This window comes from Condylura cristata, unplaced genomic scaffold (genome assembly GCF_000260355.1).
Source record: "Condylura cristata isolate star-nosed mole 26May11 unplaced genomic scaffold, ConCri1.0 scaffold00025, whole genome shotgun sequence".
Classification (NCBI taxonomy): domain Eukaryota; kingdom Metazoa; phylum Chordata; class Mammalia; order Eulipotyphla; family Talpidae; genus Condylura; species Condylura cristata.
Window position 1 is genome coordinate 28,715,478 of NW_004567126.1, and position 21,784 is coordinate 28,737,261.

At 58.7% G+C, this 21,784-nt stretch overlaps 1 protein-coding gene across 1 annotated transcript; it reads left to right on the forward strand.

Moving 5' to 3' along the window:
• Nucleotides 1-6: 6 nt before the first annotated feature.
• On the forward strand, nucleotides 7-21,054 carry MAP2K2 (mitogen-activated protein kinase kinase 2). The gene is made up of 11 exons (XM_004689342.2): nucleotides 7-126; nucleotides 3,769-3,979; nucleotides 9,594-9,740; nucleotides 14,012-14,089; nucleotides 14,787-14,838; nucleotides 14,944-15,068; nucleotides 15,553-15,766; nucleotides 17,662-17,726; nucleotides 18,411-18,472; nucleotides 19,621-19,666; nucleotides 20,701-21,054. Exons 1-11 carry the CDS (start codon nucleotides 35-37, stop codon nucleotides 20,809-20,811), a joined length of 1,203 nt encoding a protein of 400 aa, XP_004689399.1. The 5' UTR covers nucleotides 7-34; the 3' UTR covers nucleotides 20,812-21,054.
• The last annotated feature ends 730 nt before the right edge of the window (nucleotides 21,055-21,784 follow it).

The window sequence follows — 21,784 nt, forward strand, 5'->3', positions numbered from 1 at the left end:
AGAGGCGCCGCCGCCGCCGGCCCGCGGAGCCCCGATGCTGGCCCGGAGGAAGCCGGTGCTGCCGGCGCTCACCATCAACCCCGCCATCGCCGAGGGCCCGTCCCCCACCAGCGAGGGCGCTTCCGAGTAAGTGGACCGCGCCGGGTGCGCGTGGATGGGGGCACCTCCAAAAGACGGCGTGGGGGAGTCCCTGAGTAGCGCGCTTGGGGGAGTGGTGTCCCCGAGTGGTGAGGTGGAGAGAGGAGGTCCCTGGCAAGAGAGGAGGGGGCGAGGGGCGTCCCTGAGTGATTAGATGTGGGGGTGTGGGAGAGGGTCCCTGCTAGGGGAAGACGGGGTGGAGGGGATTCTGGGGCGAGGAGGTGAGATGGCTCCCTAAGCTCGAGGGAGGGCTTCCTGGATAGAGGAGAAAGGGGTGGGGGAACCTCAGAGGAGAGGTGGGGGTGGGGCTTTTGAGAGGAGAGGACTGGTGGGGGGCTGAGTAGGGAGGTGGGGGGAAGTGGGTCCCGACGAGAAGGGGGGATGCGAGGGCCCGAAGTAGCAAGGGGTTGTCCCTGGGTGATGAATTACGGTGAAGGGAAGAAGATGGGTTGTGGGGCCTCCAGGAGGTAAATGAGGGTCATGGTGGGGTGCTGGAGGGGAGAGGATAAGTCAGGGGGCTCCTGACAGTGAAGTGGAGAAAGGGGGGGAGTCCTTGAGTAGTTGGGTGGAGGGAGGCAGTGCTTGCTTCTTGCATACCAAGAACAGGATAAATGGGGTTCCGAGGGGAGAGGGCAGATTGAGGGGGGATCCTGCAGGGAATGAAATTCTCACTGGTGATTGCTCCAGTGGTTAGACTGGAGAGGAGTCCTCAGGGACACTCTGAGAAGAGAGAGGTGAGGGAAGGCCCTGGGTGTGTGGGCAGAACGCAGGTGAGGAGGGTGCCTGAGAGGGCAGGGCGGCCGGAGGGACCTTGGGGTAGGTCCCTGGGAGTGAGGATGGGGGGGATTCCTGAGATGAGGATGAGGGGTCAGGGTGCTGGTCTCTGGGAATGAGATGGAAAGGGACCTGGAAAACTAAGGGCATAGAGAAGATCCTGAGAATGGGGGTGAGCGTGGCAACCCCCCACTGACGTTGGGGAGATTGTTGAGGAGGCAGAGACTGGGGAAGCAAGGTGCCACGGACAGGTGGGCAGGGGAGGAATGGGAGCAGTGCGCAGAGGTGGGAAGGCCTGCTGCAACTCCTGAAGGGCTCTCGGGTAAGGGATTAGGGAGGCCTCAGGGGCTGGAGAAGGGCAGGCAGCTCAGGCCCTTGGGGAATAGAGGGCTTGGGACAGAGAAAGTTGTTCCTGGGGTGCTGCCGTTGTGATGTCTTGTGAACTTAAGCCAGGGTGACCACTTAGCCCCAGAAAGTTCCTGTGGCCTCCCACTAATGCTGTCCATGTCTAAGCTTGGCAGGAGGTCCTGAGGCCCCTGGCCGGGCTCCTGTGCTGTTCGTGGTGTGGCCCCATGGGAGCCTGGTGGCAGACAGCTGGCATGTTTGGTGCCGCTGTGGGTCCAAGGGGGTGGTCTGGTGCATGTGTGAGTGCTGATCTCTTTGTCTCGAGGGCACAGCACAGCAGGGGATCAGTCCCTCGTTTTCAAAAATTCATTCCTGCTCTCACAAGAGAGCCCCTCTCTATGTTCTCTCCTCTTTCACTCCTGTGGTTTCTGATTTCCATCCCTTCAAGAATTCCCGCAGAGGAAGCCAACCTTGAAATTCCAGGGTTGTTTTCTAACCACAGATAGTTACCATTAAATTGAAAATGGATTAATCAGCTGACTCCAGAATGCACTGGAGGTGCCTTGCCTTCCAGAGAAGCCAGGTCCGGCTTGTTCAGCCCGGTGCCTCCCGCGTCCTTCACGTCTTGCTTCTCCATCCCGGCCTTCCCTCAAGGGGCGTTCAGTGAGCTTTCTAGGCCTGGTCCTGGCTCAGGGAGAAAGAAGCTACGTAGGCAGGGGCCACGAGCACCAGCTTTGCCAGCAGGAGGGCCACCCTTGCTCCCAGGCACTGCCGTTCCTGCATTGTGACCTGTGGGAGCCCGTCCCCTCCTAGATGGCTGGAACGACGAGAGACCTGCCCTTCGGGAGGGTCAGGAGAGCGGAGCGAGATGGTGAGATGGTGTTTGTGAAGCTGTCATGGCGCCTCGCTGCGTACCTTTCGGTGCCCTCTTTGCATTGCCAGGCACCACCCAGGTCATCCTCTGCCCTGCGCAGCCTGCCACCTCCACCTCTGGGTTATAGGACTGTCGTGGTCAGACTGCAGGATGGGCAGAGCTCTGAAACAACTCCAGTTTCCCCTTTTACCTTTCGCTTGAAATCCCCCTGAAAGCCTCCCCCAGCTGGGCACTCAGCCTTGCTGCACCACTCTTAGGGACTGGTGGCTGCAGGCCGCCCAGAGTGGTCCACTCTTGTGAGGCTTCTCTCACAGCTTCACTTCCTGTCTGGTGCAGGAACACTTGCCTGTGGCCAGTGCTACAAAGATGGCTTGGCCCAGCTCAGGGGCTCTCAGGGTCACCCGTCAAGGATTTCATATGGAAACAGTAAAATAAGTTTTTATTAACTTGCCTATATTGATTGTAATTGAAAATGAGAATGTTTGTGATGGGCTAAAGCAAATACATTGTTATAATTAGTTTCACCTATTACACTTATTTAATGAGACTCCTGGGAGATTTTATTGCATGTGTAGCTTCTGTTTTAGACAGCTCTAGGGGGTCCTTGCAGGCACTTGGCTTAAGTTTACCCACTGTTACAGAGAATTACTTTATTCTCCAAGATGGGCTTCCAAGTCGAAGTATTAGTGAAAAGAACTTGTCAGAATTTCTTTTGAAAATGTCCTGAATCACCCAATAAAATACATTATACGCAGTTGGGTTTTTTTTTTTTTTTTTTAAAGATTTATTTATTTGTACATACAGAACTGGGGTACAGGCCAGAGGCTCAGGGGCGGTGAGAGACTTCACCAGAGACAGAGCGGGGAGCAGAACAGGCAGATCGACGAAGTACACTGCTGAGGGGAGCAGCGGGCGGGTCAGGAGAGGTCTGCCACGCCATGTGGTCACCTCCGGGGCAGGCGGGAATCGAACTCATGCGGAAGTGGCTTTAGCTTCTCAGTGCAGTGCTTTAACCCGCTGCGCCACCAGGGAGGGCCCGCAGTTGGTTTTTTAATGACTGGGTTCAGGAATGTGTGTCCACACGCACGTTGCTGTGATATTCAGACATAAGAGTGTGCTGGCAGTGCAGAATGCCCTGGGCTGAATGCAAACTCTGCCCCTCTCCTGTCCCCTTCAAGGCCCGTGTGTGATTCCTGTACATTAAAGGCACTTTTGCTGCAACTTTGGCCTTCCACCCACTGGTCTGAGTTCTGTGCTCTGAGGCCACTCAGAGTGAGTTTGCTCCCCTGTCCTTGTGGCCTGACTCTTCGCTCTTCCCAGGTCTTGTCTCCTCAGTCCCGGCTCCCTCCAGCACTGCTGGAGCCCTGTGTCAGGAACTCTGAGGGTAGCCCAGGAGTCCGGAGCAGAGTTCACCTGCCTCTGCTGCATCCATGCCTCCCACTGGGGAGCGGCCTTCTGTCTGGCCAGCATGTATGAGTGAGTGGGTGGTTGTCTCCTGATGGATTGTGGACCCTGGAGCAGAAGAGTCAGTTCTGATTCATCTCTGCATCCTGACTGGCCCCGCGGTCAGTTTGACTTCGGTCCTCTCCCAGGAGCTCAGACGTCCTTTACTAACCCTTGCCTTGGGTTCTCTGCAGAGCAAACTTGGTGGACCTCCAGAAGAAGCTAGAGGAGCTAGAACTTGACGAACAGCAGAAGAAGCGACTGGAAGCCTTCCTTACCCAGAAGGCCAAGGTCGGAGAGCTCAAGGATGATGACTTTGAAAGGATCTCGGAGCTGGGAGCTGGGAATGGTGGAGTGGTCACCAAGGTCCAGCACAGGCCTTCAGGCCTTATCATGGCAAGAAAGGTGAGAAGTGGCCAGCAGCAGGCCAGGGCCAATGGCAGGCCTGTGTGTGTGGGGAGAGGTTGACAGGTGCAGGCCTCTGCTTTCTGACGGGCTCCTGGTCTCATGGGCCCTCCCCGGCGCCCCGCTTCCCCCTGAGCCATGGGTCTGCTCCTGAGAAAGAGCAGGCTTCCTTGGGTGTGGCAGTGCTGGCTTGCCTCATGCCATTCTTCCCTTTTGATTACTTACTTCTGCTTTCTGGGACATCGTAAATTCAGATTCCCGGAAACATCCTGGACTGCATGAACCAGCTTGAGGAAGCAGAAAGTAGAGTCTTTGGGAAGAGAGGTGGATAATCCAGTCCCCTCACCCTCATAACCGTAACCTGAGCGAGGGCTCCGCCACAGTTGAGATGGTCACCTTGAGAGGGGCCCCCTACTCAGTAGGGGAACCAAACAACCTGTATTAGAATTCTGTATTAGGGGGTTTCTGGAAAAGCACTATGTTGGGTGGGGAGATGGTTTAAGATCCTGGGGGCTGGCAAATCCAAAATCTGCAAGGCAGGCCAGCAGATGAGAGAGCCAGGGAAGTGATGAAGCCAGAGTTCATGGCAGTCTGCAGGCAGAATTTGCTCTTCGGGAACCTCAGTCTTTTCTCTTAAGCTCTTCAGCTGATTAGACAGGCCCCACCCACTTACGTAATATGCTTTGTGATTCTGTGTTAAATCGCATGCAAGATAAACCTTCATGGCAGCATCTAGTGTTTGACCAGACAGCTGGTTGCCGTGGCCTTACCAAGTGGACATACACAATCAACCCTCTGCCCACCCTTTGGTGCAAACTCTGGCACTCAGGGTCCCAGGCCTCCCTTACCCAGGCTCCTGCAGGGGGTTGAGAAGGAAAGAATGTGACTGACTGTGAGGGTAGGGGTGGCCAAATGGGGGACATTGTATGGACAGAGAGCTCAGCTCAAGCAAACTTCCTCTCAGGCCTAGAAAGTTGCTTCTTTCTGAAAACCCATCATCTTGGCATTCCCAAATGGTATTCCTAGAAATCGGGCACCCCCGCCACACTCAGGCAGACCTGTGTGGGGGCCCCGTCATCATTGAAGGATCCCACAGTCCTGAGCACACCGTGCTTGGTCCCCTTGGGACTTAGCTCTGCAGCTACTTCTCACACTCTGAGCACCACCTCCCTCAGCAGCTGCAGCCACCTGCTTTCTGTTTCTGTCCCCTTGCCTCAGGCAGCCTTTCAGAGCCAGAGCAGCCCTGGGACTCTCTGGTCTGCCATTGCCCAAAGCACCTGGGGGGAAGCAGACAGGCAGTTCAGATGGCGGGGTGGGGCCTTGAGAACAGAGCGCTGGTCATAGTGTGTCAGGGGCTGCATCTCTGAGCCTGCTGAGGAGGCCTCTGGGTGATCTCTGACTGCTCTGGAGATGCAGCGGTCTGATGCCTACTGGGCACACAGCAGACCTCCGGCCGAAAGGCGCAGATCAAGCAGGGGTTTCTCTGCGGCTTTGTGAAAGCCCAGTAATGAGACTTCGGGGTCTAAAACTGGGGGCCAGGTCATTTCTGTGATCTAGGTAGCATGTTTTCCCCACATGCATCTCTGGGTTTGATAGTCCTTGAAGTCGTAGTTGTCACTGGGTGAAGAGTGCCCGGGACGCTGCTGTTTTTACAATATCCCCTGTGTCTTTAATTCTTTCAAAAGAAGTAAAAGGGAAAAAAGATCCAAAATGTTGGACCTCACATTCTGTTCTCTCAGACTTAAAGTCTCCCTTGCCTGCGCAGCTATGTGCCCGCGCGGAGCGAGCACCCGAGCACTGGCTTGCCCTGCTGTGGAAGGCGGTCACTGTCCAATCACCCCAAAGCCCTCAACCAGTCTTTGGGAGTGGGTGGGTCGAAGGGTTTCTTCCATCTCCTTGGAGAACAGCTCACCCAGAGGCCTGTTTGCCTTTTTAAGCTGAGGGCGCAGCTGGGAATACTGGAGCGACAGTGTGGCCTGAGTCCTTCCTCCACCACCCTTGTGGAATTCTAAATTCCCAGGAAGCCAGGTATGAATTCCACACATACCTGAGAGTGCAGGCTTATCAGATCTCAAGTGCGGCTTCTGCAGGTGTGGGGCTGAGGGCTGGGTGGAGCGGCTGGCAGGGCTGCAGCCCCACCGTGCACAGCATCCTCTGTGGCCAGCGCCCCTCCGCTTCCTTTGACTGGCAAGGATTATCCTAACCAGTACGACTTGCTCGGAACCAGTATGACATGCCCGGGAAGCAGCAAGACCAGTTCTGTAAGACCTGAGCAAACCGGCCTCGGTCTTTACAGCCACGCATTTTCATAAATGTTTTCCCGACCACGCACAGCTCGACTCCCGCAGCCTTCCGAGAGTCCCCGGCACACACGCGCAACTTGGCTGGGAAAGGTCTGGGGGGATTTAGTGTGCTTGTTATGTGTGGGGAGCGCCCTTAGCTCCCCAGTACCCACAGCTGCGGAATGTCACAGCATTTGTTCCTCTGTCCTAGGTGGTTTTTAGAATAGAGTGGCGTGACCTGCCCATGGCCACGTGGTAATGCCAGCCACCATCTTTCAAGCTGACACCTTGACGTGTTTAAGTCAAAAATAAACAAATAAAATCAAAAACAGCTTCATCTTTCAAACTGAGGCCACAGGAGCTGGGACTTCTTGTCCGATGGGGGTTGAGCCCGTCCTTGGTCTGCCCTTCACAGTTGACCCGCCTCAGAGGAAGCCATCTGGCTTTGCCACCAGAGTCCACTTTCCTCACTGCCTAACTTGCACCCCTCACCCCTGTTCCTGACTCAGAATCCCCGTCCTGCAGCTTCCAGTGCCTCAGCCTCCTAGACAGCTTGGTGTTTGCTCAGAGTCCCAGCACCCTTCTGACCTGGTTAGCTAGCAGTGTCTGCAAACCCTGGAGGCGATGGCATGGGAAGAGCGTGGTTTTGGCATTCGTGGGGCCCTGGCCCCATCCTGGCTCATGCACTCACCAGCTGTGAGGTAGGAATGAAACTTCCCATCGCTGGCCCTAAACTTGCCCGTCAGAGAAACAGGGGGCTTAGCCCCCCCCAACCGCTGCGGGGTTGTTAGGGTGAATTGCAAGTGAGTGCTGGGAAAGGCCCATCTGCCCCTGCCCCTTTTTCCTGCCTTTTCTCATACCTTCAGTGGTGGCTCTGGGCCAGGCTAGAAGGCCTTGCATTATGTCGCTGGTTCTGCGGGACCCCTGGACTGAGCATGGAACAGGAACAGCCCCTGCATCCTCATGTGCCACGTCTTCCAGAAGACTCTGGCTCCCACAGCCTGTTTCCCCTAAGAGCGACGCTGCAGGTTTCCAGGACCTTGAGAGTTCCATCCAGTTCTGCCACATTCTGTCCAGCCTTCCTCTTCTCCAAGCCTGATGGGTTCTTGCTGCCTGGCCTCTCATCCAGCTTTGGGCCCTTGAAGTTCTTGGTTGGAAGCTATGCTGCCCTTGACAGCAGCTTCTGGGATGGCAGGTACTTCACACGGTACCTGCCAGAAACCTAGTCTGTAAGCACTTGGTTTAAAAGAAAACTTCCTCAATGTCTTTACATCAGTCACACCTCAAAACCAATTTTTTTCGTACATTGAGTTAATTGAAATACAAGACAAATAGGTTTCATCGGTCTCTGTATGTTTCTAATGCTGAAGCCAGAGGATTTAAAATTAAACATGCCGTGTTTCTGAAGGCAGTGCTGGCTTCCACACCCAGCACTGCTGCCCACTTGCCGCAGAACACCCTGCTTTCTCTGCTGTCCAGGCTCCGCTCCCACCCTCCCAGCCCAGTATCTCTCCCCTCCCAGGCTTCTGTGGTTACACCTTCTAGGTGTCACCTAACAGGTGCAGCTCCACCAGAGGAGAGGGTATTCTGGTGCGCCCCACTGTCCCACTGGGGGTGCTGGTTGCAGGCCCTGGGGCAGAGAGCTGGCCTCCGCAGGCTGCATTGGGTGAGAAGCGAGTGCCAGATGGACCCTTGCAGCCAGAGGGCCTGGGTCAAGGTGGGCACAAGGGTGTGCCTGGGGACCCGCAGGGATAGGTGCTGCGAGGCCCTTCTGCTGTTCTCAGGGTGTCAGCACGAGCCTCTGCACACACCCTGTCCCCCCTGAACTCAGCCCTGGAGTTCTTGAGCAGGACTTCTACCTAGAACACTTGTTGCACATTGTCCATTTGACTGACTCCTGCTCAGCTGTCAAGGCTGACCGAAGTGTCACTTGAGCCCTGGGTCACCTTCCTGTGACCACTACTGTCGGGGCACCTCCACCTCATGCAGGTAGTGTGTGTCCCCCAGGCAGGACTGCTGTGCTGTCTGTGTGTCTCCATCACTGGCCAAAACTGTGATGGACTTGGACAGATGGAATTGTCAGGATCCCATGGAATTAACAGGATCATGTTCACACACCCCTGGCCCAGCCCCAGCTCTCTGACAAAGGGTGGGAATCATGCTTTTATCTTATCTGACTGCGACGGCCAAGCAGCCAAAGTCCTAAGTGCCCACAGCCCCACAGCCTCCTGCCTGGCAGTGTCTCTGACGTTACTTGGGTTTGTGAGTGGGAGTTACTCTTGACATTTTATCACTATCTTTTCTATAGTGGCCAGACAGTCCTTTGACCTCTCCTTTTGAAATGTTACAAGTTCTGTGACAGTTGCCTTTGCAGACTTAAGTGGGAGGAGAGCTAGGATCTTAGGGTGTCTGAAGCTCTCTGTGTTGTCTGTAGCCTGGAAGCATGTTCTCTGACTGATGGCACTACAGAGAGGAAGCACCCTCTGGCACCTCGCATGATTTGGTGGGAAGAAAATTCTTAATGCTTGTTGATTTTCTTTTTTTAAGGTTTATTTATTTCTACATACAGAACTGGGGTTTCATCCAGAGGTTCAAGGGCAGTGAGAGGATTCACCAGAGAGAGTGGGGAGCACCGCTGAGGAGAGCAGCGGGTGGGTCACGTTGGGGGCAGGGATCGAACTTGCACTGAAGCAGCTGCAGTGCTGTGCTTTAACCTGTTGCAGCACCAGAGAGGGCAGATTTTTTTTTAAAGAGCTTTTTTGAGATGGAAGTCGCATGCCATACATCTTATTCTTTTAGTATATATAATTCAGAGGTTTTTAGTATATTCACATTGTGCGTCTATCACTGCATCAGTTTGGGAACACTCTTCATCCCCCAAAAGATGCCCACCCACCAGCAGCACCCCCCTGGACCCTTTCTCCTCTCCCGAGCCCTGACAGTCACGAGCCCACTCTGTCTGGGTCTCTGCCTGTTCCGGACAGTCCGCATCACCGGAAGCACACACGGGGGGCCCTGCGCCACTGCCTTCTCTCTGAGCCTCATGGCTTCAAGTAGTAACGCGTGTCCGAGCTGCCCCCCTCTCCGGTGTGTGGGTGGGCACGCCCGTGTCTGCTGGTCGGCTGGCAAGCACTGGGTTGCTCTGCCCTTCGACGCTGTGGCTCACTGCCACGCATGCGTGTGGCCGGGTGTGGGTGGACGTGTGCTCCGTTCTCTTGGGTGTCGACCCTGAGGGTGTAGTGCTGGGCATGAATGCCCGGAGGGCAAGGAGCTGAAGCCCCCTCTCTGGTGCCTTCTTGGCCTAGCCTTGAACTGCCTCCCTTGCCCCACAGCTGATCCACTTGGAGATCAAGCCGGCCATTCGGAACCAGATCATCCGGGAGCTGCAGGTGCTGCACGAGTGCAACTCCCCGTACATTGTGGGCTTCTACGGGGCCTTCTACAGTGATGGCGAGATCAGCATCTGCATGGAGCACATGGTGAGCGCGCGGCCCTGCGGTACACCCGGAGCCGCTCCAGCAGGGGCCCCCCAGAACTCCGGCTCTGCCGCCGGCACATACCACAGGACAAGGAAGTCCCCTGAGCCGGCCTCGCTGCCGGCGACCCTCAAGGCTCCTGTCCTCAGATCCTAGCGGGCCCTTCGGGGGTAGCCGGTGCTGGCGCAAGCACAGTTCCGGTTGCTGCTGCTCCCGGCTTTGCTTGTCCCACACACGCCACTGCCCTCATACAGGGGCGGTTCCATCCTTTCGCCCACTGTCTAGTCTTCCGGTAGCCACATGTGTCACAACAGTAATTTATTAAACACCCTTGTTGGTGGACACCAAGGCTGTTCCATCACAGACAGTTCTGCTGCGTGTCCCTGCTGTGGGCAGGCATGTCATGGGAGTGGGACTGCGGGGTCCTGGTGATTAGAAGCTGACTGACCTTTCCAGAGCACCCTCTGAAGGGAGTGTGGCAGTCGGGGGGTGGCTGTTTTCAAGGTGGGATCCTGTCTGCACTCAGATTGGTTCTGTTGGACTCAGCCCTGGCATAGAGGGCTGAGACCACCTAGCTCTGATGTGCCCTTTTTTGTCCTTCAAAGATTTATTTCATTTATTTATGCATACAAGAACGGGAGTGCAGGTGCAGGGGAGTGGGGGTGAGAGGATTCACTGGAGATGGAGTGGGAGCAGAACAGGCCGACTGATGGAAATACACGGCTGCCACATGAGTCAGCTCCCTGGCCGGGATCAAACTCGTGCTGCAGTGGGTCATTACGCGCCAAGACAGCCCCTATGCCACCAGGGAGGCCCCTGTTGTGTCCTTGCTTAAGAAACTGGTTGTGCAGCTTAGAGATGGGTGGGATTGAGTTTAACAAATGCAGAAGTGGTTAGAACTGAGGCCTGGGACCCTCTGCACTGTCCCCTCGACAGTGCTGTTATGAAGGCCGGAAATGGATTTGAGCAAGCGCACCGCAGGGAACACATCGTGAGCAGGCAGTGTGGCAGAGGTGGCGAAACACTCTCCAGGAGGTGCTCCCACCCTTCTGCCTGCACCCCACCCCGCTGTGGGGCCCGCCAGGCAGTGCCCAGCACCAGCCTTTGCTTATCTAGCAAGGCAAGATTGCGTCTGCGCATGCCTGGCAGGCTCGCTGCGTAGACAGAATCATAGGGGCGAGGAGGACATGAAGCCACGTTGTGGTTTGGGGGGAGCCTCTGCTCTATGTGACTCCCTGCTCCCTCTGCCTGCTCCCCAGTGCTTCCACCCCTACATGTTCTTGCCTAACATCGTGGGAGTTCGAAGTTACCTCTTTTTCTTGCCAAAAAGGGAATGTCACAATCCAGGGTCCCCCTCGCCCTTCCCTTCCTGGAGGCTTCAAAGCGTCAGCTTGCAGCGCAGACTGAACAACCATTGTGCAGGGACTGGGGCCAGCAGGTGTTCGTGGCGTCCTCCTGCAGAAACTCCTATTGGATTTTTGATTCGCCCTTATAACAAGCACCCAAGGGCACTAACGCGCAGCCGTGAGACACAAGTGAAGAGATGAATATTCAGGCTCCCTGCTTTCTGCAGGTGGTGACGACCTACAACCTGGAGTCTTAACTTGGGGGCCCCCTGGGTGAGGACAGCTGTGAGAACACAGCCACACTAAGGTGGGGGTGCGATGGCCCAGCCCCCTGGATGACCCCTGTAAGTGCCAAGGGTTTCCGCATTTGCTGGACATTGTACTCGTTCACTTGTGCGCCATTGGGGACGGTGAGCGTGCTGCTTGCGATGGCCATGCTGGAGCCGGATTTAGCTCCCCTCCCCCTGCACCCTCCATCAAGCCAAAGCCAGGGGTCAGGTAGGAGGGAGCTGAGCCAGGCCCGCACCCACAGAGCGCTGAGGGCTCGTCGGTGACCTTCACTTCTTGTGCTCCACCCTGGGGACACTACCTAGTGAACAGCCTCACTCTGTGCAGCTGTCCCCTCTGATCTCGGGGAGGTTTTCAGTGACACTCTGGTGTGGGTACATATCAGCCCTTGTTTCCCACCCACTGCTTCCAGCTCTAGCTTGCCAAGACCCCAGTGAATACCGTCAGCCCGAATCGCACAGAGGCTGGCCTCGCCTGCCATGTCTCCATCCGGGGCTCAGCGACACTGGGCCACTGCTTCCCAGTCTGACTGGGAAGACTTGTCCTGAACCTGGGAGATAGGGGGCAATGGCGGGGTTGGAGCGGCAGGGAGCAGCCTACTGACCTCACAGAGGCACCTCTGGGTGTTTGTTGGCTCTAGCCAGACCTATGGAAGAACACACTTCTTCCTTGTTCTATAATAACAAAACTCAGGCGCATCTATCAGCGCACACGTGGAAGAGAGAGAGCCGGCTCCCGTCAGGGAGGAAGGAAACTGGCATGGATGTGCTGATTGAGAGACTCCCCAGGGGAACCAGGCATAGCATGAGCCCACTCGCACGTATATTTAAACTCTGTGTCCCCCATGCACAGGGGTGTGTATGTAAATGCACAGAAGGATCCGGAAGAATATGTTACTTTTCGGAGGAGGAAAGTGGAACTGCTGGGGAATCAGGATGCTATTTATCTGTGTTTGACTTTTTATGTAGAAAATGGATCCGTGTACAACCTACTCAGCGAAAGATACCATTTCAGGAACGTTTAGAATACACAGACCTACAAAATGAAAGTGTATGGTCACGCAGAGTGAGATTTGGGGTCAAAAAGGCCCAGTACTGATAGCTCCTGCCCCCACATCCTGTCCATGTGACTCGTGCAAACCACTTAGCCTGCCAGACCGAAGTCGTTTTAGCTACGGACCTGGGCCTCTCAACTGTGGGGTGACTGTTTTCCCCAAGGGACTCGAGGCAATTTGGGGACACTTGTGCCCTGGGTCACCCCCCAGAAAACAGCCCTGGCCGACGTCTGCCTCGTAGACCCCCGGCACCTCAGCCTGGGCCCGCCCGCCACCAAGTTCTCCGGAGGTCGCCTCCCGCAAATGGGTCAGATGCAGAAGTTAATCATAAAGGGAATCAGTGTTGGGCGCCGGGGTTATAGTTTTAAAAAAAATTCTTTTAAGGTTGACTGGTAAAACAAAAACTGAGAAAAAAGGGGATTCCCATGCTGCCTGTACACAGAGTGGGCAGGGTGGGCCCGAGCAGGGTGCCCAGCACCCCCCACGCCTCCGCCACGCCCGCCCTCTGCACACAAGTCCCTCGGCCTCTCCCACAGCTGCTTGTTAGTCACTCTCACCCGCCCGAGGCTCTAGAGCTCCTCACTCAGGGCCTTTCTCGCTGAGCGCAGCTGGGGCAGGAGCGGCAGGGGCTGCCCTGAGACTCCGGGGCCCCTGCCCGGGTGCCCGTGGGCGTCCTGGAGCAGTGCCCTTCAGGAAAGCCCCTCTGTGGTCTCCAGCGGAGGCCAGGTCTGGCCCCCCTTCATCACCCGGGGCTGGCTCCGGGCGCCTCTCCTGGGGTTGGCGTGTGGAGGAGACTGACAGGCCTCAAGCCCATTTAGCCCATCCCAGGGTGCCCAGGCCCCAGCTCTCAGGAGGCCCCTTGGGCTGATCTGGCCACAGTGTCGGTTTTGGTCTCCAGGTTTGCTGCTGGGCAACCTTGAGCAAGACATTGGTTCCTTATTCATAAGGTAGATTTGGGGCCATGCCCACGGTGGGTTGGGTCAGCTGAGGTGACCTGTGTCAGGGCTTCTGTGGACTCTGGCAAGCACTCAAGACCTAAGAGGGAAGGCAGAAAAGTACCTCGGCAGCCCTCGCCCCTTGGGCAGCACAACCCTTCTGAGGGGGCAGGCTCGGGGGTTGGGCAAAGAAGCAATAGAGTGGACAGCTGGCTTGGGCCCCTTCCCCTGGGCTAGGCACTTCCAGGCAGCGCCGCTCTTCCCACTCGGGGCTGTAGCTGGCAGGTCTCGCGGGGTGCTCTCGTTGCTCAGGCTGTATGGCTGGCCTCAACCTGCTGCTGCCATGGCAACCTCAGGAGGGCTGAGTCATGCCTTCTGCAGAGGGATGGGCCCCAGTTCCGGGAAGTATGGGCATCTGGGAGAATGCTGGAACCCTGGGCAGGCTCCTTTCCACTTCCTCCCTAGCCGCATGGCCCTGAGGCCATGGAGGCAGCAGGACGGGGAGGCCGTCCTGGTGGCGGCCTGGCCTCTGCAGCCTGCGGAGGGTGCCCCGGTGCTCAGGGAAGCAGGGAAGGGCATCGGCTTTGGACCTGGCTCGGCAACCCCACCTGACCGCCTGCTCAGATCAGCCATCTCTCTCTCTCTTCCTAGGATGGAGGTTCTCTGGACCAAGTGTTGAAAGAAGCCAAGAGAATTCCCGAAGAGATTTTGGGGAAGGTCAGCATTGCGGTGAGTGTGCAGGCCCCGGAAGTGCTGGGCTCCATGAGGCACCCTAGTCCCGTGCTCTGCCCCATCTCCTCTCCCCCCACCTCTCCAGGCAGCCAGCAGCTGAGAGTCCCTGGAAGCCGGGGGCGGGTGTAGGGCGGTCCCCAAGAAATGGCATTTGACAGAGCGAGTCTCCCCTTACCTCAGACCTTTGAGTAAGGAGTGACCCTGGGGACCTCAGGTTCCCCAGGGGTCAGTGGTCTGTCCACCAGCTCAGGGCGCGCTGTGTGCCTGCGTTCCCAGGGCACCAGCCTGACCAATCACTGCTTTCTGGGGCTGCACCTGCCAGCGGGGGTCTCGCCCAAGCCTGCTGCTTCTCAGGGCCTGTTTCTTTGCGCTCAGGAGGGGGCAGTGCTCCCCTGTGCCACACAGGCACTGGGTGGTAGGAGGAACTGGCAGCTCACTGCAGAGCCCGGGGCGCCGAGGGCACCGGACCTGCCGTCCTGACGGTTCCTCTCTGGCCTCTGCGACCCAGTGACATGCCCCTTGAGCCCTTCACCATACCGGGAGTGGCTGCACCGCCCCACCCGGGGCCTGTGGTGGTAGCTGCCCAGGCAGGCAGTGCGTGAGGAGCAGGACGTCCCCACCTCCGTGAGGGGGCTCATCGCCTTCCCTTCCCCATCCTCACTTGCCCCCTGCTCACCCCTGCGCTCTCTGGCAGGTCCTCCGAGGCTTGGCCTACCTCCGGGAAAAGCACCAGATCATGCACCGAGGTGAGAAAGCCGGGGTTAGAGGGAGGCCGGGGCTGGGGGGACTAGCTGCAGGAGGTGCTGGCGGGCAGGGGACGGCCCCTCGCCCACAGCCCACTCCCCTCCCAGATGTGAAGCCGTCCAACATCCTCGTCAACTCCAGAGGGGAGATCAAGCTCTGTGACTTCGGGGTCAGCGGGCAGCTCATTGACTCCATGGCCAACTCCTTCGTGGGCACTCGGTCCTACATGTCGGTAAGCCTGGCGTGGGCGCCGAGCACCGTCCTCGCCTTCCCGCGCCGTCAGCGTCTTCCCTGCCACAGGCATCGCTTTCACTAGGCTTGCCTTCCTGGTGAAGCTCCCCTTCCCTCCCTCTCTCTCTGGAAATGCCCACCTACTTCCTCTCTCCCGCTGGTAGAAGTCCAGGTGGGGAGACCAGTCGGTTCATTTCTGAGCCAAGAAACTGACCCTTGCTGTTGTGGGAGACATCCGGGTGACTGAAAGCCACCCATCTGCTCTGGGGTTGGCTTCTCAGAAGTCAGTGTGGGTTCTCTTGGAAAGGAGCTGTCTCTCTCTCCTCCTTTCCTCCCTCTCTGGCTGTGGAGGGGGAAGTGGAAGTGCTTTTTTCTTGGGCTTGGCCTTTTCAGGGGCAGTGGGACCCTCGGGGGGCTGTCAGGGAGCCGCCAGGTGCTCCCCTCCGTGAATGCGCCCGCCTCCAGCCTCCTCCATCTCCCCACAGCCGGAGCGGTTGCAAGGCACCCACTACTCGGTGCAGTCTGACATCTGGAGCATGGGCCTGTCCCTGGTGGAGCTGTCCATCGGAAGGTACCCCATCCCCCCACCGGACGCCAAGGAGCTGGAGGCCATATTTGGCCGGCCCGTGGTGGACGGGGTGGAAGGAGAGCCTCACAGTGTCTCGCCGCGGCCGAGGCCCCCTGGACGCCCCATCAGCGGTATGACCTGCATGGGGAACTTCCAGTCGGGACGGGCAGCAGCCTACACAGGGAAAGCCGAGCCTGGGGTGGCAGCTGCTCCCTCCGGCCCCTCCCAGCCCCACCTGCCCGTCCAGCCCGTGCTGGCTGCTGGCAGTGGTCCTCGGATGGGCCCACAGCTTCTGGGGACAGTGCTGGAAACAGGGCCCCAAACCTGTTCCCTCCAGGGCTGCCGCACCTGTTGCTGCCAGCTGGCAGGAGCTAGAAGCTAACCTCTCAGCCTCGCCATTGGCTGGCATTCAGCTGACATTTTATCATTAAGTGTCCGGACCCACAGGTAGTGGAGAGGATTGCCCGGCCGGTGTCTGCCCACAGCCCCTGTGCCCTTAGCGCTCTGCTGTGTTTAGTGAGCCCTGAAATTGAAAATGTTTTGACTGAGACTCTCCTTGGGTGACGTGCTGGATTCAGCCCAGCACACGGTCAGCGGTCTAGGAGGGAACTCAGACTGGGGACCAGGGGACAGCTGGGCTCCCTGACACAAGCACAGTGGGCCTCGCCTGGAGGGGAAGGGCTCCCTGGCATCAGACGGGCTGACACAGCGGCCAGCCACGTGTGGGGCTGCAGAAGGGGGCACCCTCGCCCAAGGTGGTGTCACTGGGAGGCAGTGCTGGGACTCTGGTGTCTGAGTGGTGACAGGATGAGCCCCCTGCGCAGCCGCAGCCCAGAGGACCCTGCGGCCGGCTGGGTGGGCAGGTCGCAGGCGGTTTGACGACTTCACTGAGACGTGATTCGCGTACTGGACGGATGCGGGAGGCGTGCGCTCAGTGGTTTGAGTATTTTCACAAGCTTTTGCGTCCACCACCACCATCTAATTCTAGAACCTTTCCTCACCCTGAAAGGAAACCCTGCCTCCATTAGCAGTCTCTCCCCAACCCCCACCCCTGGCCCCGGCTCCAAGAACCCACTGTGTGATGTGCCTGTCCTGCACATCTCACATCGCTGGAGTCACAGCGGTGTGGCCTGTGCCTGCCGCCTCCCCGAGCGTGTCTCAGGCTCCTCCACATCGTGGCTGTGTCAGCGCTTCCCTCCTTTCTGTGGCCAAGTGAGGTTACAGCAAGTGGACGTGTCCGTTTTGGGCGTCCACTCACTGCCAGGAGACCCTCGGGCTGCCAGGCAGTGATTTTTGCTGTATTTTCGTGCCCAGAGCCTTCCCTTTCCTGAGGTGCATCCTAAGTGCGGGGTGTCTTGATTTCCTCCAAGGGAGAACCCCCCCCCCCAGCTGTGTCCTGGGCCCTGGCTCTGCCCCTCCCAGCCCAACTCCCAGATGGCCATCCCAGGCACTCTGCTTTGCCCCTTCCCTGTGGGGAGGAGCCTTGGGCTGTGCCAGGCCGTCTCAGCCTGCCAGCACCTCCCCCAGCCTGGTGCCCATTTCGGGACAGGGGACATAAGGCGAAAGTCCAGTTGCCAAGCCGGGACCTGGCCAGCTGGGTGTAGGACAGGGGTCAGCCACCCCCAGCCAGTCGCCCGTTCTGAACAGCACTTGGGGCCTGCTGGTGTCACCACCGGCGCCTCCTGCAAGGTCACGCCGCCGTCCTTGCTTTTGGTCAGCCGCCCCTCCCCGCCGCCGCCCAAGAGCGAGGGAGCAAGGGGCCGTGACTTTGGCACGGCGAGAAGTAGCCCTGTGCCAGATGTGTGGCCTCTCAAGAACTGTTCCTGTTCAGTTGGCGTTTTCTGTTTTGTGTTGTGTTTTGAACTCACCCGAGGCTCAGGAGACAAGTTAGTTCCCCAGGAATGTGAGCTCAGTAGGGAGACAGCTGGGCCAGGGGCCTCCCACTGCCGGGCGAGGGTGCGTGACCATGCTCCGCACGTGCAGTCCTTGCTGGCAGCCACCTCACCGTGGCCCTGTCTCTCCCCAGGTCACAGCATGGACAGCCGGCCGGCTATGGCAATCTTCGAGCTGCTGGACTATATTGTGAATGAGGTGTGTGCCCAGGGCCCTTCAGCTTCTCTTCCCTCGAGTGGAGTTAATGATTCCTGTTGGAGTAGCTGCCAAGAGAATCCCCACCTAGGCTGGGTTTTGTTGGGGGGATAGATAGGACCTCTTAGAAGTTAGCCCGTTCCTGCCAGAGAGAGGCTCTCGAGTGCAAAGCTGGCCTTGTCTCCTGCGGACCTCACCGCACAGGTCCACCCGAGGGCTTGTTTCCCGTCCCAGCCCCTACTGCCGAGGCCAGTAGCCAAGGGCTTGGGCCCATGGTCTTCCTGGAGCAGCTCAAGCTGGCATGGATGAAGCAGTCTGACCCTCTTACCACCCTGTTCCACCAGCCGGACCTGCCCCTGAGCCCACGCTCAGCAAAGCCAGGTGGCCCTTTGGCATCAAGGCAAAGAAATGAGGCTGGGCTTGACCCAGGGCTGGGTGTCAGGGTGAGCCGCTGACAGCAGGTCAGGGGGTCTGTCCCCCAGTGTGCCCTGCATCCTGGGGAGACCCAGCACCACCCCTTCTGAGTGGGAACGTGGCCCCGGTGTTGGGAGGTAGATGGAGCAGCGCCCTGGAGTGTGCCTGGGGAGCTCTGGGAAGCACCAGGCTCCGTCAGGTGCTCGGGGCTAGAAGGCGCCTGTGCTCCATGGTCTGGAAACACCCCTGACCACACCCTCCCTTCCCCCACAGCCTCCTCCCAAGCTGCCCAGTGGCATCTTCACCCAGGACTTCCAGGAGTTTGTAAATAAATGGTAAGGCCACAGCCTCCGTCAGGCCGGCGCCAGCCCCGAGCAGCGCCCTTGCTCCCGGGCAGGCGGCCGAGCGAGCCGCTCCTTCCCGGTCGGGCCCGCTCCGGCTGCTGAGGCGCAGAGCCCAGGCTGCCACCACGGCCCCCGCTTGCCTTCCGCCAGCTGGCACCCGGGCGCCCTCATCCCGCAAGCCCCTTAACCCGCAGCAGGCTGTGGGGGAGCGGGCCGGGCTGCCCACTTACCCCAGGGCCGCCCGGCCTGTCAGAACAAGCGGACACTGCCTCGGGGCTTCCTAGCCAGCACGTGCACCCTGGTGGCAGACGTGCCACAGGCCCTCTGCAGAGCCACCGCCAGCCAGAGGGCTGCTCGGACCCAGTGACCCTGAGAGTATTTTCTCATCTGGACTAGAGGCTTCCGCTGTGTTGGAACAACCACCATTCAGCCCTGAGTACTCCAAGACGCGCCTTTAGACAGTTCTGCTTTAAAAAAAAAGATTTATTTATGTATACAGAAACTGGGGCACAGGGGGCAAGAGGATTCACCAGAGTGGGGAGCAGAACAGGCAGACTGACTGAAACCCACTGCTGAGGGGAGCGGTGAGGGGACAGCAGAGGTCTGCTGCGCCCCGGGGGTCCCTCCCTGGCCTCGGATGGGACTGGTGCTGGTGCTGTGGTTTCTGCGGACGCTTCGCAGTGCTGCATCTTAACCCCTGCACCACCAGGGAGGCCCTAGACAGTTCTGCCTTTTGAAGAAAAAGTTTCCCCTTTGACATTCAAACTTCCAAACTTGGGTTTTTTTACTAGAAATCTAGAGCAGTCGCTGCTGGGCCTGCTCTCCCTCCGTCTCATCCTGCTGGCCGCCCTCAGCCCGCCCACGCTGGTGGGGGTGTCGGGAAGACGTGGGCCCTCGCCGGGCTCCGGCAATAGCCGGCAGCAGTGCGGGTTGCCGCGCCCGGGAACGCGCTCTCTGTGTTCTGTAGATGTCACACATGCTAGGTGAAGGCAAGTGCGTCGTTAAAATTTAGAGAACAGTGAAGGCCAGGCTCAGCACGGGCTGCCCGGCCATAGCTTAAGACTCGTCCCAAGCCACTGACTGGCTGTCCTGTCTTGTCTCCCCACCTCCGCCCCTCCCCCACCTCGTGGAACCCCCAGCCTAATTAAGAATCCAGCAGAGCGAGCGGATCTGAAGATGCTCATGGTGAGTGAAACCACAGATTCTGGAGCCATGGGGGCTACGGGCTGCTGCCCATGAAGAGCAGAAGCCCAGCCAGGGCCTTCTTGCCCAGAGCAAGTGCCGGCCGGCCCTGATGCTGTGGAGGTCACGGGGACTTGGGGTCCAGGCTGGGGAGCCTCATTGGGCCATACCTAGACCATCAGACTTGGCTCCCATGGGCCAGCCTCCTGGCCAGCTGGGGGGAGTTGGGTGTCTCAGGAACCGTTATGGGCTCCAAGGTTAAAGGGTCACTCCTGCCCCTGGTTTGTTGGGGTCTCCCCAAAGGGCAGGAATTCAGTGTGGTGGCTGCCGTCCTTCAAACCCACCCAGTGTTCTTGAAGTTGGAGGTGGTCGCTGAAGCTTGTGCTTCCCGGCAGGGGTGAGGGAGGTCCTCACAACCGGGCTGACCCTGGCCTTTCTGGGGGTCATCATCAGGCCTTCCCTGACCACATCCATGGTGAGAGCACCCCACCGCTCCCTCCATCGCCCAGCCAGTCACCCGAGACTCTGACAACGCCAGGCAGCCACCTCGGAGTGGCTGGACGCGGCTCTGAGCAATCTGGCCGCACCCTGCTGGGTTCAGGCCAGCAGACCCAGCCGCCTTCCCACCATGCCTTGCTCACCCAAGGCCTTCGCGGGGCCTTTCTGCCCTGAGAAGGCCGCCTGTTCCTCTCTCCATCACCCGCCCATTCTGAGGAGCCCCGGGCAGACCTCACTCCCGCCGTTGTCGTGGCAGCCTCGGACTAGCGGGCATTTGAGTTTGCCACCACCCAGCGGGAAGCTGTGGGGCCGGCTCTGCGTGTCTCTGGCTCTGTTAGATTCGCCCGCACTCCTGTGTCTGCCGGGGAGCTCAACAGCCTCCCCTCGGGATGCCCACCCAGTCCTGGGCCTTGGGCCTGGCACCCCCTCCCGGCTTGGTTCCTCTCCCCTTTCCTAAGTGTCCTCCTGAGGCAGGAGCCTTCCTGCCGCTCCAGCCGCAGACACCGGGCCGTTACTCACCGCCTGCTCTTCCCTTTCAGAACCACACCTTCATCAAACGGTCTGAGGTGGAAGAGGTGGATTTCGCTGGCTGGTTGTGTAAAACCCTGCGGTTGAACCAGCCTAGCACACCCACGCGCATCGCCGTGTGACGGTGACCTGTCCGCCATCTGTCCGTGCCGCCCTCACAGCGGGACAGACAGCCCCGCCCCCCGCCGCACCCTCGCCGGACGCCATGCACATGTCGGACACTTAACTTCCTCCTACCTGTCGCAGCCTGTGACCCTCTGGTCTCTGGGAAAGGGGGACGCTGCTCGTATTGTCTCCTCAGAACCTGCTTACTTAGGTTTTAAAAAACAACGAAACAGGGAAAGAAAAAGCAAACCTTGACCATGTAGTGTCTTTGTTCTTTTGTCGCCTGTTAGTGGGGGTTCGGTTCACCCAGCGTAGGAGTGTGTCTCCAGGCAGCCCAGACCTGGGGTCAGACCGGTGCCTGCAGGAATGGTGGGCTGTGGGAGGGTATCCAGGACCCTGCTCTGCTCTTTTTTGCAGGTGGAAGCCTTGGAGGGAACCCATAGGTGTTGGCGTTCTTCCCCAGAAGAGAGGTAGGTGCTGCCTGATGTTCGCCCCAAGGAGGGAGGCCTCCTAGGTCTGAGAAAAGCAAGCAGCCAGCTGATCTGGGGTCGATTCTGGGCACAGAGCCCCTCCTGTGAGGCCAGCTGCCTCTGCTCCTGTCAGGCCCCTCAGCAGAGCATGACCTGCCCCCTCGTGGGGACGTTTTCGTTTCGCCTGTGTCAGGGACACAGCTGAGCTGGTACTGTGCTCTGCAGAAAGGAAGTGTCGGGTTTCCAAGCAGCCCGTGTGGTTGAGAACCCCAGCAGATCTGGTAGATAAGGCCTCCACTCACCCCACCCCCAGCGCCACCCCCGGGCCTGGAGGCCAACAGATGTGGGCGGGTGGGCCACCGTGTCACCTCTGCTCACCCTCGAGTCAGAGGCAGCTGCCCACGGCGAGCCCCCTCCTGGACTCGACGCCACCCAGCCGCAGCGGGTTGGCATTGAAGCGCCAGGAGGAGTCTCGGCTCCGTCGGTGCTCAGCCACATGCCCCAGACCCGAGGCCCAGCT